We start from the raw sequence: 17,025 nt of genomic DNA, 5'->3' as shown, positions 1-17,025 counted from the left end.
CCACCTGCCTGCCTTTTCCCCATAATCTCTAATTCCCCTACTATACAAAAATCTATTCAACCTTGTCTTAAAGATATTTACTGATGTAGCCTCCAGTGCTTCATTGGGCAGAGAATTGCACAGATTCACCACTCTCTGAGAAAAGCAATTCCTCCTCATCTCTGTGAATGAAATCCTCCTGATCTATCGGTGCCAGAGCACTGTATCCAACTGCACTGTTGGAGTTCTTGGCCAACAATAACAAAACAACACACACAAAATGCTAGAGGAACGCGGCAGGTCAGGCAGCATCAATGGAAGTGAACAAAATTTTGATGTTTCGGGTCAAGACCCTTCTTCAGGACTGGAAAGGAAATAGGAAGATGCCAGAATAAAAAGGTGAGGGAAGGTGATGGGTGAAGCCAGGTGGGCAGGGAAGGTAAAGAGGCTGGAGAGGAAGGAATCTTATAGGAGAGGAGGGTGGACCATAAGAAAAAGGGAAGGATGAGCAGCACCAAGGGAAGGTGATGAGAAGAGGTTAGAGGCCAGAGTGGAGAATAGAAGGAGGGTGGCAATACGTGCTGGCATTATCAGCAACATCCACTTGTATTAAACAAATCTTTAAAAAAATCAGCCAATTTGCATCAATACTTCCATTCTTCGGTTAGTCCCAAGCTTAAATGTTGCTAATAATTTTCTTATGTAATTCTGTCATTCCTTTTTGAAAGACCACATATACAAAATTGACCCTCTCAGTCAATACTCGGAGAACTCAGCAGTCAGACATGGCATTAATTTACCGTTTTTAAAAAAAAATTGAAGTTGCTAATTAGCAATAACAATGCCTATTCCACACTTGGTAAATCCCTGTAACTAATTTAAATGCTTAGTTTGTTAAGTAAATTTTAAATGTAAAACCTGGTATGAGTACTTCAAAACCTCAAAATCACCACTTGTCTGTTTCCAAGGAAGATATTTAGTATCAGATAATATTTTCAATACAGTGAAAGATAGAACTTTTTTAAAAAAAATGTATATATCTTGTAGATGTCCGGGTGCTTCAGAATTAAGTATACTTGGGACTAAAACTGTGTAATATGGGTGAATTAGACAGCTAAATATGCTCACTCCATTACAGACATCCCACCCTGCAAAAACTCATTTCTGGGAGATAGCACCCCCGCCCCCAGAAACCCCATATTCCACCGCCCCCCCCCCCCCCGGGTTGACCTCCAAGGGTGTATGTAATACTTTGTTTAGTGATTTTTGTCTAATCTGTAAACCAAGGTGGGTATATGCAGAAAATATGACATTAAAATATGTACTTGTATTATCATGGAGTCTTTTTTTTATTCTATTCCAACTTTAAGCAAGTCTGCAGGGAGTTTGGCCTCATCACGTAGGACATCAATAGAGTAGTTCCTTAGCAGCTAGACAGCTAGTTTAAATAACGTTAGCTATGCTAAAGAATGAATGACACCTGTTAAACTCAACTCAACATGTCTTTTACATTTTAACCCACTATAACCAATAGAGAAGTCACTGTTGCAAACAGTGCAGCAATCAACACTGTCATTATTTTTGAGGTCGACTGTAAGGCCCGCCCAAAGAGAAAACTGATAGGTCTACTTAGCACGAAGAGAGACCAATCAGGATGCTCACTCTTCCTCTTCCTCTTAAAAAAAAATTGATTTCCGGGATATTGTATATAATTTGCGGGCATCGGGGAGCTGTTGTCAATATGCGGGAGACCCCTGGAATGCGGGAGAGGTGGGATGTCTGCCATTAGCTAAATACCAATAGTTGGAATCAAGAGAAGTACCCTGGTAGTCTTCCAGTAGTACAATTGGGTTCTTTTGCAATGATGGATCAGCTGATATCATAAATAAATAAATAAATAAATAAATACAAGTTTTTGAAGGAATAAATTTGTTTCAAATGTGTAGTGTGCTATTTAATCCATCAAAATAACCATGATGTCAGGTCAATATGATTCCATTTATCATGAATAATTAAGCAGAAATGAGGAAAACCATGGTCACCAAAACTGCCCCCACCTCCGCATCCCAATCCCATGATGGCATTCACTTTTTCTTAATTGATTGTAGGATGGGATTTCATTGGGAGTTCTGGCATTTCTCCTATATTGTGGAGGTAGTGGAAGGTCAACCATGCTATTGAGACTCCAGTCACACAGGCAAATTGGCCAAAAATAGAAATTTCCTTCACTGAACCAGTTAAGTTTTTGCAACAGTCAGTTTGTTTCTTAGTATTATTGAGAGTTTTGTTTCTAAATTTCAGATCTAGTTAATTATCTTGAATTTAAATTTCCCAGCATCCATGGTAGAACTCAATCTTATATCTCAAGTAGTGGGCCAAACACTTAACCATACCATCTTTAACAATGCATAATAATCACTGTGGGAAGTTTATTTCATATTATTCAGACAGATCGGGGAATGTGTGTGTGCTTTAGTACTGATATAGTACAGATATAGTATAGTACAGATATCTGGGAAGTACATATGTCACCACATATGACCCTGAGATTCATTTTCTTGTGGAGATGCTCAGCAAATCTATAGAATAGTAACCAACAAGGTCAATGAAAGGTCATCTAGTGTGCACAAGACCACAAACTGTTCAAATATAAATAACGAGAACATGAGATAGAGATAAAGAGTCCTTAAAGTGAGATCGTTGGGAACATCTCAATGATGGTGCAAGTGAATGTGATTATCCCCTTTTGTTCAAGAGCCTGATGGTTGAGGGGTAGTAACTGTTCTTGAACCTGGTGGTGTGAGTGCTGAGGCTCTTGTACCTTTTACCTGATGGCAGCAGCGAGAAGAGAGCATGACCTGGGTGATGGGGATCTCTGATAGATGCTTTCCTATCACACCATTACATTTAGGTTTGTTATTTGTATAGTTCTTTTTTTAAAAAAAGAATAGTTTTCACAATTCCTTACTGTTTTTATAAGTTGGTATTACTTGTAACTTGTACATTATTCAAGGGAACACCCTTTACTTTTTGGTGGTTTTGCACTAATTTTAGTGGACATTGCTTCAATTATACGGAATACTCATTTTGAATAATAATGAAATAATATGTGAAATTAAGATCTAGCCTTTTGGCCCACGATATTCATTGCAGTAAAACAAAATGACCATCATGTAATATTTGACAAAGAAATGCAAAAAGGGCCAGAAATGAGTTAAGGGGGTAGTGGCTGCCTGTGAGCAGAGAAATTTTAATGTGTATAACTTATATATTCTTTGATGATAAATGTGTTTTGAATCTTTGAGGAAAATCAAAATTAACCAGCAACCTCCTCATAAGTCAGTGTCATTGGCCAGTATTTTAAGTGGAGACTCTTGATTGTATGCAAGGTTGGCTTCAGATTTACGTGACTTTACTGAAAGTTTACATATGCATATTGGTGTTTGAGGAAAAAAGGGAGGGGTGGCGAAAGAGCAAGTTAAGGATGAGCATTAGGTACATAAAACGCTGGCGAAACTCAGCAGCATCTATGGAGAGATTAGACCCATTCTATGGAAAACAATAGACACCTTTCTGTTTGTTTCAGAATTGGTGGCAGAACATCCTGTTGGACTTGGAAGAGGAATACTATTTCAGAAAAGGATTCTAAGGTACAATATTTATTCATTTTCAGAATCTGATCCACGTCACATGTTCTATTATTTGTTTTTTCCTGTTCTGAAAGCATTCTTTCCGTGGGCTGTGGTCTCACAGATACAAGATGACTTCAACTGTTTTGTCAAGCTTGGATTTTGTGGGGAAAAGTGGTATGTTTGAATTGGTGTTCCCAATCCTTTCACATTCAGTTCTAAGGAGTGCAGAATAAAATCATCTTCTGGTCTTGTTAAGGGAGAACTTGCAGAATGGTGTTGCAAAAGAACTGGACTAAGAGAGAGTTTGGACACTCAATCAGTACAAAAGTCCTTAGTATTTTCTCCTTGGTGAGCTTTTAGTGACCATTGGCAGATTACTGGTTTCTTTACATGCAAAATTTTATATCTATGCCAACTAAGAACTTTGCAGATTTAGTATTTTTAGTTCTGGAGGAGGAAGTCCATAATGCACTTACAAGTTTTTCTGTAAATAATATGCTTATTGACGGTAATAGACTGGGAAATGGAATTGCCATTGAATATCAAGGATAGGTGGTGAGACGCCCCTTTGTTGCATTTACCTGGCATTTTTGTGATGTAAATGCTTACTTGCCAAACATTAACTCATGTCTGAATGTGGACAAGTCTTATTGCATGCAGGCATGGACTGTTCCACTTCCCAAGACATTGTGAATCATTGGCAGAAACATTTGCCTGGCTCAAGGGGTTCCCAGCCTAGGGTTTACGGACTCCTTTCTTAATGGTATTGGTCCATGACATAAAAAGTGTTGGGAGCCCCTGGCCTAGAACCATAACAAACATGCCTTTCCAACCACTGAATCCTAGCAATTTGTTTGCTTTGCTTTACATCCAAAGGTGATTCGAAGATCACATTTCAAGTAAGATTGTGTGTAAGCAACATTAGATAATCACGAACTTTCATCATGGAAATTTTACTGAGAAGACACATCGGTTTAGAAGGAGGATGCCTTGAGATAGTGGGATTGGCATGTAAAGATTTTTGCTGGGCCTTGATCCTCAGAGCTCAGGAATAATGAGCAAAGCCCTCTGCCATTAGGCAATGTTCCAAAAGTAGCAACCCTAACACAGACACTGACAATGAGCTGAACTTGCATTCCTCCATGCCTGCTGATGTAATCATCTGACATGGTGGGTCAGAATCTGCTTCAAGTTGAGCTGCTAAGGACGTGGCTGTTGAATGACACTGACCTCTAAATCAAGGTCTTCTCTCATCAGCAGTTGATGGGACCGACTTGTCACAAAATTTTCTTTGAATTTTTTCATGTCAAATGGCAGAAGCCGGTGGAATGATTGCACTCTTGCTATGTGAAAGTTGCTATAACTTAGAACTTTTGACTTTTGACACTGATTGATCTGCATGGCATCTGTTGCCTTTTTTTAACCATTGAAAGTCTGAAAGTCTACTTGTACCTTGTATCCTTCTGCAAAACAATCATATTGTTGTTTTGAGGATCTTAAAAAATATTTCTACTTACCTGAGAACTGCGGCTTTTATCATGACACTATTTATTCTGATTGGTACGCGTCCAGACTACACTCTGAGCATCTCCTCAGCCAACTTTCCTTTCCTAATTTATTTGGACAAGTTTCGTTTTTACCTGTCTTCAAGAGTGATATGAAACATACAAGGGATGATTTATAAGTTCGTGGCCAAAGGTAGAAGGAGTGAATTTTAGAAGACCTAGCACATTTTGTTTTTCAGCATAGACCCTTCCTTCATTTATACACTTAGTCCAGCAGTCATGGAGCATAAGGGTCTTGGACCTCCAGAAAGTGTCCACAGCGGGGGTGATTGATAAGGTTGTGGCCTAAGGTAGAAGGAGATGAGTTATACAGCTCTCGTTACATGCACATGCAGTTCAACTCTTTGAGTGATTATGCAGAGAGTTTGAAGTTAATAACTCATCAGGGGTGATTGATTAAGTTTGTGGCCTAAGGTCAAAGGAGGTGAGTTATTAACTTCAAACCTTCTGTACAATCACTCAGAGTTGAACTGCATGTGCTTGTAACGAGAGCTGTATAACTCATCTCCTTCTACCTTAGGCCACAAACTTATCAATCACCCCTCATATATTTCCATAGGTTACTCTTATTTCAGATCTGGCTCAGAAATTTCCAGTTTTGAATTCAAACTGTTATAGTTACAATCTGGTTACTATCAAATTTAAAAATTACTATCATTTAAAATAAGGGGAAAATAAACAAAGAGTGCAAAGGAGGAATAGTGAGGTAATGTTCATGGACTGTTCAGAAACCAGATGGTGGAGTAGAAGAAGCTGTTACTAAAGTGTGGGCCTTCAGGCTCCTGTACCTCCTCCCTAAAAGCAGTAATGAGAAGAAGGCATGTCCTGGATGGTGAGGGTATCTTACTGATGAGTTCTTAACGAAGGCAATAATGTTACCTAATTAACATATTTACTGCCCATTACGCCGCTGGCATTTCGGGCAGCAGTGAAGGTCCTCCATCCCTGGCCCTGTTCAAGGCTTCCTTCATCATGTCAGTAGCTTCCTCTTGGCTTTCACTACTGTCAGTCATGCAAGTCCCATGTGGAGACTCAGGAATATCATCACACTCAGTTGCAGAGAAATTCTTCATTGCTGTTTCCATAACAATTTTGTTTTACCTGTCAGGATTGTTAGCACAGAGCTGAACCCCTGAACCTGCAGGACCGTTGGACCACTGTTAGTCTGGCTTCTACTGTTTGGCATTGGTGACCCTACCAAGAGCCAGCGCATAAAGCCCTGACTCCAGCCAACATGGCTGTCTGGGTCATTGAGGCACGCAAGCCTCCAAACCCAACGACAAATTTGTAGTCCTCTTGGAGGACCTAATTTAGATGTGTTCTGCAGAAGATGGATAATGTTGGAGAAGTTGTATTTTTTGCAGTACCTAAGTTATTGGGTGCCTTACCATTCTAAGCATCGTATAGTGTGAAGTAGATTAAGCAGAAGCACCAGATTCAGCCCTTGAAGGATGCAAACTATTTTCCCCCTAAATTTCTGCGAGTTCATAAAGTTAAGCCCCTGAAAGATCCATTGAATTTTGGATATGTAGGGAAACGAGGGACTTGTGGTCGGTGAAGGAAAGTAGCAGCAAGATAAAAGATTAGCCAAGCTCTTACTGAATGATGGAACTGAAACAGGAGGCCAAAAGGGCTGTTCCTGTTTGTTTTTTTATCACTTTGTTAATTTGGTATCATTACTAAAAGATTTCTATTCCTGTACTCATGTACTGAGTAGTGTGTGGTATCAAGTAAATATGAGATTATCCCTCTCATGTCACTAATCTATCTCCAACTTAATTTATACTCTTTGCTTTTTACCAAAGATGAACTTTTATTTATTTTGCATAATATCCATTCTCTGCAATACTGTTAAAAGTGCAAGCGTTTTGCCATTCACAATCCTATTACTGTATTCCTGCACTTCATTTCACTTTTGGTAGTTTTATATTCCATTATCATGATTTTGTTTGTTGTTGCATTGCCTTCCTTTTGTTCTGTCCTTAAGTGGATGGTCACCATACTTTTTTTCCTCACTTGTTCTACATTGTGGGAACTATATAGGCGATGTGCATTTCAGAAATCCATTAGGAACACAACATTAAGTGGCCCAGCTGCACCACAAGGTAAGAAACTTCCAGGAGCAAACAGATTCAGACTTCCCAAAGACACAAAACTTTAAGGACTCTCACCTCATCTGTTACTTGTTTTGGCTATTTTTTCTGCTCAAACTGAATTGTTTTCCAAGCGTTTTAACTTTTCAACCAAGAATTTGATCAACATACAACACTAAGGTTTCCTCTTCACTTCAATTGCGAAAGTAAATAGAATATTTAATTTCTCATGTGAAGGCTCTGAGGAATACTGGCATTATAAAGTATTGAGATCACTATTGGAGCGTGCTCCTGTTTTGGTTACCAAGCAAAGGCAATGGAATGGATTCAAAGATGGTTGCAAGTATTAGATCATCAAGCAGCAGAAGGCTACAAGAGCTTGTGCTGCTCTCGGGGAAGGGAGAGGATTGGAGTTGCGCAATATCTTTCGTATCATTGCAAAGTTTTTAAGTGTTAAAATGGCTATCTGATAACTGAAGTAGAACAGGAAGATAGTACAGTGTAATTATTGTATTGTTGGTGTGATTGAATGGAATAGATTATATCTTTTTAGCCCACCCTATTAAAAGTAACTTAAATTGATTCTTTGGGAAGGTGATAACTGGCGATGAAGGTTTCAATGAATGGGTTAAGTCGGTGAGCTAAAAAATATGTTTTCATTTTTGTCTTAAATGAATAGTTTTGATTTTTATTAACCAACTTGGAAAATAACTTGTCCTAAAATGATTAATGTGTTCACAATGCTGTGCAGAAGTCTTATTCATATATATAGCTAGACTTTTGCCTAAGACATATGCACAATCCTGTAGTAATTTTAGGGTTTGCACTGTACTATGACCACAAAAAAAATCGTGACTTATGTGGGTGATGATAAACCTGATTCTGATATGGGTCTCTGTTGTGAGCTGACAGTGGGAAGGGGGTAGGGAGAGGGGAATCATGGTTGTGAAAAAGGGGAAAGGAGAGGGAAGCACCAGATAAGCATTCTGCAATGATTGATAAACCAATTATTTGGAATCAAGTGACTTTGCCGGGTGTGTTGGGGCTGGGTGTGTCTGCACACACATCATCCCTCGCCCCTGACACTCCTTCTCCGCCACCTGTCCCACCCCATTCCTGTGGTGCTCCGTCCTTGCTATTCTCAATACCCTTTTTCTGCTACCAGATTTGCAAACTCACTCTCTGCTCCACATTGACCAAAGCGGTACTGTGCAAAAGTTTTGGGCACCCTAACTATATATATATACATACATACATAGTGCCTAAGATGTTTGCCAGTACTGTACATTTTGTATTTATAGTAGTAGCAAAATTAAATGAAAGAATTATATACTTCTCCTTTATCCAGAAATGTGGAAGCCAATTACTTTACAACTGCTAAGATTAACAAGCTCGCTCAATAACAGGAAGCAGTTGAACTGAAGCCATTGGGTGGGGAGGAGAAACAGCATCTTTTTCGTTTCTTAAGATTGCACATAAGTGTATTAAATGATGATATTACTTTAAACAAAATAGATTCTGGTATTACTTTTACATTTTGGAACTTCAAAAAAGTAAATTTTTTTGTAGTTTCCAGAAGGAGTTCTCTTCTGAAGACAAAGATATTGTGAAGAAAACAAAGAATATTGACTCTAATCTACTTGCTGTGCTTCCTAAAGGTTGGTATCATGGTGCTTTGAATGAATTGAGTTGAAAAGGGACATTTGTTCAAAGTAAATTTGTTATGAAAGTATGTATGTGATACCATATGCTATCTTGAGATTCAGTTGTCTGAGTGTACTGAAGATCCACTGCCTTTAGGATAGAGGGGTTGATTTGTATTATGAATTAAATATTTTGAGATAGGGTATTTTGGATAGCTGTCAGGTCACAAATACTAAATGACCCAAAAATATTATGGGTAACTATTACTATGGTCCACTAGACTAGCTGATAATGATGCAGAGCTCAGAGAGCAAATTTCAAATCTCTATTAATTGAAATGTATATTTCAGATGATTGTACAGTTGAAATGATTGTTCTATTCAAGTATTATTTACATAATTTTTGGGATATTGCCTTGTCTGATGGATTTTGAGGAAATCAAATGAAACAATATTCAGTTTTGCTGTAGTTGGATTTGTTGTCGTTTAAAAATAAAACCACAGCCACCCAATTGTACATCAGTAGGTTTTTGCCCAAAGTATTCATGTTTTATTTTTGATGTAACAAGATGTCAGGCTAAGTCTGTTGTCTCTACATAATTCCAATTTTTGTATTTGCTAACACAAATTTCACAATATTCTAAGAAGCTCAACAAAATGGCACTTTCTTGAGGATTATTAGGGTGAAGTATAAGCAGTGGTTAATTCTTTATTCACCGACAACTGCAAAAATCGCTGGGAAAATAGGTGAATGTCAACTGCAAGTCTTCTATCGGGGAAGAAAGTTGGAGCTCTACACTAAACTAAAATGCCCCAGGGGAACTATGATTGCATAGTGTTCTTTTGATACTAAGACAAGTAAATGAAGTGCAGGTTCCTATTTTCAAAAGTTCGAAGTAAATTAATTACTAAAGTACATTTTTGTTACCATATACAACCCTGAGATTTGTTTTCTTGCAGGCAGTTGTGTGAACTGTTCAGTGATGGGGTGAGTGAAGTTAACCTCCTGCTTCAGGAGTCTGATGTTGAGGAGTAATAGCTATTCCTGAACCTGGCGGTGTAGGTCCTGAGGCTCCTGTACCACCTTCCTGATGATGGCAATAGCGAGATGAGAGCATGGTGTAGGTGATAGGGGTCTTTGATGCTGTTTCTCTGAAGGAAATCAGTGCTCTGTGTAGATATACTCAATGCTGGAGAGGGCTTTACCCATAATGGGCTGGGTTGTATCCACTACATTTTGCAGTAATATTAGATTAATTGTATTTAAATTTGCATTCTAGTGAAGTGGCCCTTATGGCTCATTTTGACCTTTAAAACTGAGGAGTGGTGTAGCCTATTATTAAGGATGAGATCAGAGCATTGGTGTCTTGGCAGATAATTGTGTGGAATTGGAATCAGTTGAGTGAGCTAACTGAAGGCCAGAAAAAAATTGGTGTGAGTTATTTATAAACCGCCAAATAGTAGTTCTAAGAAGGAGTATGGTATAAATCAGGAAATTAGAGATGCATGAGGTAATACAATAATCATGGAGTACCTCACATATCCTGAAGAAGTTTAACTGGTAGTAATGAGGATCAATTCATGGACCATACACAAAATCAATGTGTTGAGGAATCCACTGCAGAAAAGTCTTTTATCGCTTTGTTATGTAGAACATAGAATAGTACAGCACAGTACAGGCCCTTCGGCCCACAATGTTGTGCCGACCCTTAAACCCTGACTCTCATCAAACTCCCCACCTTAAATTCCTCCATATACCTGTCTAGTAGTCTCTTAAACTTCACTAGTGTATCTGTCTCCACTACTGACTCAGGCAGTGCATTCCACACACCAACCACTCTCTGAATGAGAAACCTTCCTCTAATATCCCCCTTGAACTTCCCTCCCCTTACCTTAAAACCATGTCCTCTTGTACCGAGCAGTGGTGCCCTGGGGAAGAGGTGCTGTCTGTCCACTCTATTCCTCTCAATATAATTGGTTAAAAAAACCTTGTTCCAAAGGTTTAGGGAAGCATAGCCATAAAAATGAATTTTGAGTTTGTAACGATACAGTTAATCTAAAATGGTGTTCTTACATGTGTACAAAGGAAACTACACAAATTTGTAAGGGCAAATAGAAATTACATTAGAATGTATAATGGCCGGGCAATATATATATACCTTTTTAAAGGCTTAAAATTGGAAAAAATAGCCTATTAAAGAAGAAAAAAAATATTATTAAGTCAAATGATTGGGAGTATGTGAAAGCCCAAATAAAATAGACAAAAGTTGATAAAGAGAAAGTAGATTGTAAGGGTAAACTGATGAGATATATGAGATATATGTGTGAGAGAAGTAAAAGAGGAAAATGTGCAATGGCAAATATGGGCACCTTGCAGAGAGGGACTTGTGAATTTATAATGGTGAATAGTGAAAAGGTTGAAGAATTAAACAAAAATTACATGAAGCACAAAAAGAAATGTCTACCAAGAATGAGAGACTGAAGGAAATCAGCAGCAAGACTGAATGCCATATTTTTTTTACAATCCCAAGTATCCAATGATCTACCTCCAAAAAGGAAGTGGCTATACAGCTATCTGATGCATCAGTTAGTGCTTTTCAAAGCTTTGTACACTCTGAAGTAATTTCCTGCAAATTGGAGAGTAGCAGATGATGCCTGTTATTTAAGAAAAAAAGAGAGAAAACCTGGAATGATTTATCTGTTGGCTTTTCGTCAGTAGTGGGAAAATGAATGATTGTAAAAACAGATCATCTAGAAAGGAATAAAAGGACTAAACAGAGTCAACATGGATCTATGAATAGAAAATTGTCTAATCTATTGGAATTCTTCGAGGACCTGGAGCAAAATACATACAGAGAAAAAGTGGATATGGTGTTTCACATTTCTGTAGACTCTCGATAAGGTGCCAACAAGGTTAGAGTTTGCAGTATTGGAATAATAAACCAACATGGGCTGAGAATTGCCTATTTGGTTCACAAGCGAGGATTGTACCCTGATCTCCATCTCCCCAATTCTGCCTATTCTTCCCAGTTCTACCACAAGAGGAATTGCAATGGCTAATTAACCTAACAGGTCTTTGTGATGTGGGAGGAAACTCTCAGAAGTGCTGGATTTCCCCAGCAGCTATTATAAATATCTTTAATAAAACTAATATGGAGTTTCAATTGTGAATATACCAAATATAAGAAATATTTTTAAAAATACATATCATCAATAATTTAATTCTTTAAGAGCTACTCTCAAGGAGTTGTGTCAGAATAATGTCGGAATTATCCTTCAGTAAGGAGAACATCTAAAGCTTGCACCACATTTATGGTGTTTCCCTGTATGTAACAACTACACAATATTTGGAGTTTTTTTCCCCTGTGAAATTGCCATTCGTGGTTCGGACTCTCCACTCTGCAGTTGCACTTGTGTTCAGTTCAGTGGCAGGGCAGTGACTCAGTGATGAAAGTACCTGCGTGCACTTCACATAGAGTCTTCGGCTGTGCACAAGGGAAGGATAGAATACCAGCAGCAGCACTACCCAAACAGCCTCACTGGCCCTGTGGCAAAAGGTAAATGCTTTTTACTTCAATTTATTTTGGAAAAACTAGGAAATTAAAAGTATTAATGTACTTTCAACACATTTTAGTTTAAAAACAGATTAAATTCTTTAAAAATATTTCTGACTGTTCTACAAACTTTCAAAGAAAGCCTTGGACAGCTGCTCGGCCTGGGGATTCCTCGCTGCTTGGATATCCCTCCAGCTCACAACATAACTATCTGGGGAGGGGTGGGATGGCAGTGTCAGCTTCTCTGGTGTTCCACATCCAAAAGAATTAGTGCAGCAGGCAAGAACAATGGGTGACAAGGCCAGGCAGGAGGCCACATGCAGAGTGGTCCAACCCACTGTCAATCAACATGTAGTTCTGAAAAAGGTAGTATCGTCCACAAAGCCTGACAAATTGTTCTTAATACTAAATATTCAGAAGAAAGGGCAAAGACTTTGTATGCAGGTGGATTACTTCAGTCATTCTGCCATCTTGAGCTACTGGGCAAACCAAGGGAACTGCTTTCTCCATTGGAGACTGAGTCAGTCCTTGAGACTGCTGTTGGAACTTTAGCATTGAAAGGATTGCTCCATTGTTGGGGGTGTAAAATTTAGAAAATTGCAAGTTTTGATTGCTTTTTTTTAAGATTTAAAATACACAGGAAATGCTAGAAATTATCATAAGTTGGGCAGCAACTGTGGACAGAGAAATAGAGCTTACATTTGGGCTATTAACCTTTCATTGGTACTCGGCTAACCTGAACGGGGTCAACAATTTTGTTTCAATTTCAGATTGCCAACATTTGCAGTAAATTTAAGGTTCAAAGTTTAAATTTATTATTAAAGTACACATACCATATGCAATCTTAGTATTCATCTTCTTGCAGGCACCCACAAAGATGTACAATAGAATCCACAATAAACCTCACACAACAAATGTGCAAAAGAGGACAAATCTGTGCAAATAGTTTTTAAAAAGCAGGCAAATAATACATAGAAAATTAACTGCAGGATCCCCGAAATTGAGTCCTCAGCTGCAGAGTCATTTTAGTACTGATGCAATTGAAGTCCATTCTGGAGACCAGAGGCTCTGGAGCAACAACTGTTCCCAAACCTGGTGGTGTGCGACGCAAGACTGCTGCACCTCCTGCTCCTGCTCCACGGTAGTAGCAAGAAAAGTGGGAGATGTTCTTGACTCCTTCAGGAACCTGAGATGTACCTTTCAGGTTCAAAAGCACATTTCTTAAAGGGAAATTGCAGGTTGAAGATTGCAGTGCTCGTTTTTCAGAAGTATATCTAGTAGTTCTGTGAGCTGCCCACCCACAAAATATTGCCATATGTCACCAATGCCACATATTACCTTTTAAGAAGTTTACCAATTATTAAAGATTTTAGAATATTCCTGTCATTCCTAAATTATTGTGCATAGTTTGAGTAGTTAAATGGACAAATGGACAAAAGTTTTAAAAATACTGTAATGAGCAGTTTTTTGCTGCAAATGAGCCAATTGATAGAATATTATCCAACCCAGATAATAGATGTTGCCTTGCATAGACCTCTCATATATGACCATACATTTACTCTATTCTGTGTGATTTTGTGATCAACCACTTATTGAAAATATCTAACTTTCCTATGTCAAAATGTTATTGTTCTGAACAGGTTTCTGCGTGTGATATTTGACCAACTGATACAGTGAAATGATTCTAGGCTACTAAACTTGGAGATGTTACATCTGGTTAACCTCAAATGCAGAAAAAAATCAAGTGGACAAGATACTGGAAACCAAGGAACTTTTTACTTGGGAATTATTCAATGTTGAAATCATCTCATTAATGAATCCCTGATGTCTTGACATGTCATATCTAGCAACCGAATGGGTTAATTTGCTTTAAGTAGTTCTCGTTTGATCTTGCAGAAAAAGCAATATAATACCACAGGACAAAAGACATGGGAGCAGAATTAGCTCATTCTCCCCATCGAGTCTCCTCCGCCATTTGATCATAGCTGATCCATTTCCTTCTCAACCCCCTTCTGCTGCCTTCTCCACATAATCCTTCACGCCCTGGCTTATCAAGAATCTATCAACCCCAGTCTTAAATACACCAAATAACCTGGCCTCCACAGCCACCTGTGGCAACAAATTCCACAGATTCACCACCCTCTGGCTAAAGAAAATTTTCCTCATCTCTGTTGTAAAGAGATATCCTTCTGTTGTAAAGGGATATCCTTCTATTCTGAAGCTGTTCCCTCTGGTCCAAGATTACCCCACTGTAGGTGACACCCTCTCCACATCCACTCTATCTAGACCTTTCAACATCTGATAAGTTTCAAAGTGATACTCTCTCATTCTTCAAATTCCCAGCAAGTACAGCCCCAGAACCATCAAACGCTCCTCACACAATAAGCTTTTCATTCCTGGAATCATTTTCGTGAACCTCCTTTGAATCCCTTCCAATGTTAGCACATCCTTTCTTAGATAAGGGGCGCAAAACTGCTCACAATACTTGAGTGAGGCCTCACCAGTGCTTTATAAAGTCTCAACATTACATCCCTTTTTTATATTCTAGTCCTCTCCAGGTGTTTGCTAACATTGTGTTTGCCTTCCTCACCACAGACTCAACCTGCAAGTTAACCTCCATGCTTCCTCAACACTCTTCAATCCTAAGTCTATCTTTGTAGCATCTGCAAACCTCACCACAAAGCCATCAATTTTGCCATCCAAATCATTGACATGGAGTGTAAAAAGAAGCGGTCCCAACACCGGCCCCTGCAGAACAGCAATAGCAGGCAAACAGAAAAGGTTTCCCTTATTCCCACTCTGCCTCCTGCCACTCAGGCATTACTTTATCCATGCTGTTAATATGGTGCAGATCAATTGGAAATAGGAAAATGTTTTGCCAAGAGCTGGAATTTGACCTGTAATAAGCATCTGCTTTTTAAAAAAAAGATAGATTTGTATTAAATATGGATGAGCTGTTTTGATATTACTTGGGGGAGGGTATTTTGTTCACTTTTCTTTATTGCTTTGCCACTATTTTCCTCCAATGTTATATTTTTCTATTTCTCCCACATTCCCTCTTGTGCCCATGGCTCTGGGGAAGTGCCAGATGAGCTATTGGAAGAGCATTTTGAATCTCTAGCTGACAGATTGAGTAACGTTGGCAATGGACTTCAACCTTTGACGGGTGATAGTACTGAGGGTGAAGAACTTGTTCTTTTTTTAAAAATAAATAAATTCCTGGAGTTTTCTTTTAAATAATTGCTCCCCTTTAACTCACTTTGTGTGTTCAGTTCATCTTTGTTTCCCCCAGAGTCCAATACAGTCATTCCATAGATAGGAGTCTATATGCAATCCCCGGCACTTTCTTCTGTGTTTTCTCTTAATGCCAGTGGATTTCTATCTTGCATTGATTACACGTTAATAAAACCTTTTCTATAGAAACCACAGCTATCTTGCCAGTTTTGCAGATATATAAAAATTCATGTTGGCTTCTCAGGATTGGCCTTTTAGGTGCAGCCATCAGAGTCGGATTGTGTCTCCGTTTCAAAATTGTGATTAATTAATGATACTGCTAAACAGTTCCACTCACCTAGATTTCTCATTGTATTATTGTGGTTATTTAATTATAAAGTGTACTGTCTGCCATTTTGACATGTTTTCAAATATTGCTATTTTCCAGTATCTGAACTTCGAAAACTTTTTGAAGCTGGGCAAAAATCCTCTGCGGAAATGAACAGGTAAATAAGGATTCTTTTTGAAGGCCTTCTTGGGTTGAATTATTAAATGCCAATAGATGGGCTGTACTTTAATTTGTAAGTAAATGTGCTGTTAGAATCACTGAACAGTTAGTTCAATGTTTTCACAGTGCACTCATTCTTTTGGAGATACAGAGGATTTAATTAGACTATTGGTTAATTGGAGAAGCTGTTTATTTAGGATACTTTTAAAGAACAAAAACAAACTGAGAAAACAGCCAGATTACCATCATTTATTTGGGACACTATGGTACTTAAATGAGACAGGAGACTGTTGCTGAACAGTTTCTAACTAACTTCAGTCATGTGCATGTCATGTGGCTGTTAGATGCTGCACTGTGCTTAGAGTGAATTTTAAAAAAAAAACAAATTTGTGTCAAAAAGCAGCGATTTTTGTCACTGATAGTTGGTGAGTAATAAACAGAAAGATAATAAGGTTTCAAGCATTCAGACTCTGAGATGCCAGAAACTTGAGTGTGAAATTGAAGCGATTTCTCGACTTCAGCAAGATAAAAACTGCAACGAACTTGAAGGCATCAACAATCACCTTGAATGTTACAATGAAAATGAAGATTTGGAGGATGCAATCGTCGAAAATCATGTTTGAAGGCTGTCCACTATCTGCACTAGTATCTGCACTCATTTTGTTCATTTACAATCAATAAAAAGAGCACATCAGCGTACACTGGATGAATTCCTCCATCGATAGCTATTAGGAGCTTATATACAGTTTTACAGTAGTTTTGGTAGTGTTTTAATTTTATCGCAAACGAGAAAACCTGCAGATGCTGGAGATCCGAGCAACATACACACAAAATGCTG

The 17,025-nt window shown here is 38.4% G+C and overlaps 1 protein-coding gene across 6 annotated transcripts in view; it reads left to right on the top strand.

Moving 5' to 3' along the window:
- svila (supervillin a) overlaps positions 1-17,025 on the top strand; it is a 259,828-nt gene that overhangs the window by 113,007 nt on the left and 129,796 nt on the right. For all 6 annotated transcript variants that reach the window (XM_059971985.1, XM_059971988.1, XM_059971984.1 and 3 more), the window contains exons 3-5: positions 3,566-3,629; positions 8,839-8,927; positions 16,128-16,185. In XM_059971985.1, coding sequence (XP_059827968.1) covers positions 16,178-16,185 — 8 coding nt within the window. In that variant the 5' untranslated portion in view covers positions 3,566-3,629; positions 8,839-8,927; positions 16,128-16,177. The remainder of the gene's footprint in view (positions 1-3,565; positions 3,630-8,838; positions 8,928-16,127; positions 16,186-17,025) is intronic.

This window comes from Hypanus sabinus, chromosome 6, assembly GCF_030144855.1.
Source record: "Hypanus sabinus isolate sHypSab1 chromosome 6, sHypSab1.hap1, whole genome shotgun sequence".
NCBI lineage: Eukaryota > Metazoa > Chordata > Chondrichthyes > Myliobatiformes > Dasyatidae > Hypanus > Hypanus sabinus.
This window is presented reverse-complemented; position numbering and strand designations above follow the sequence as displayed.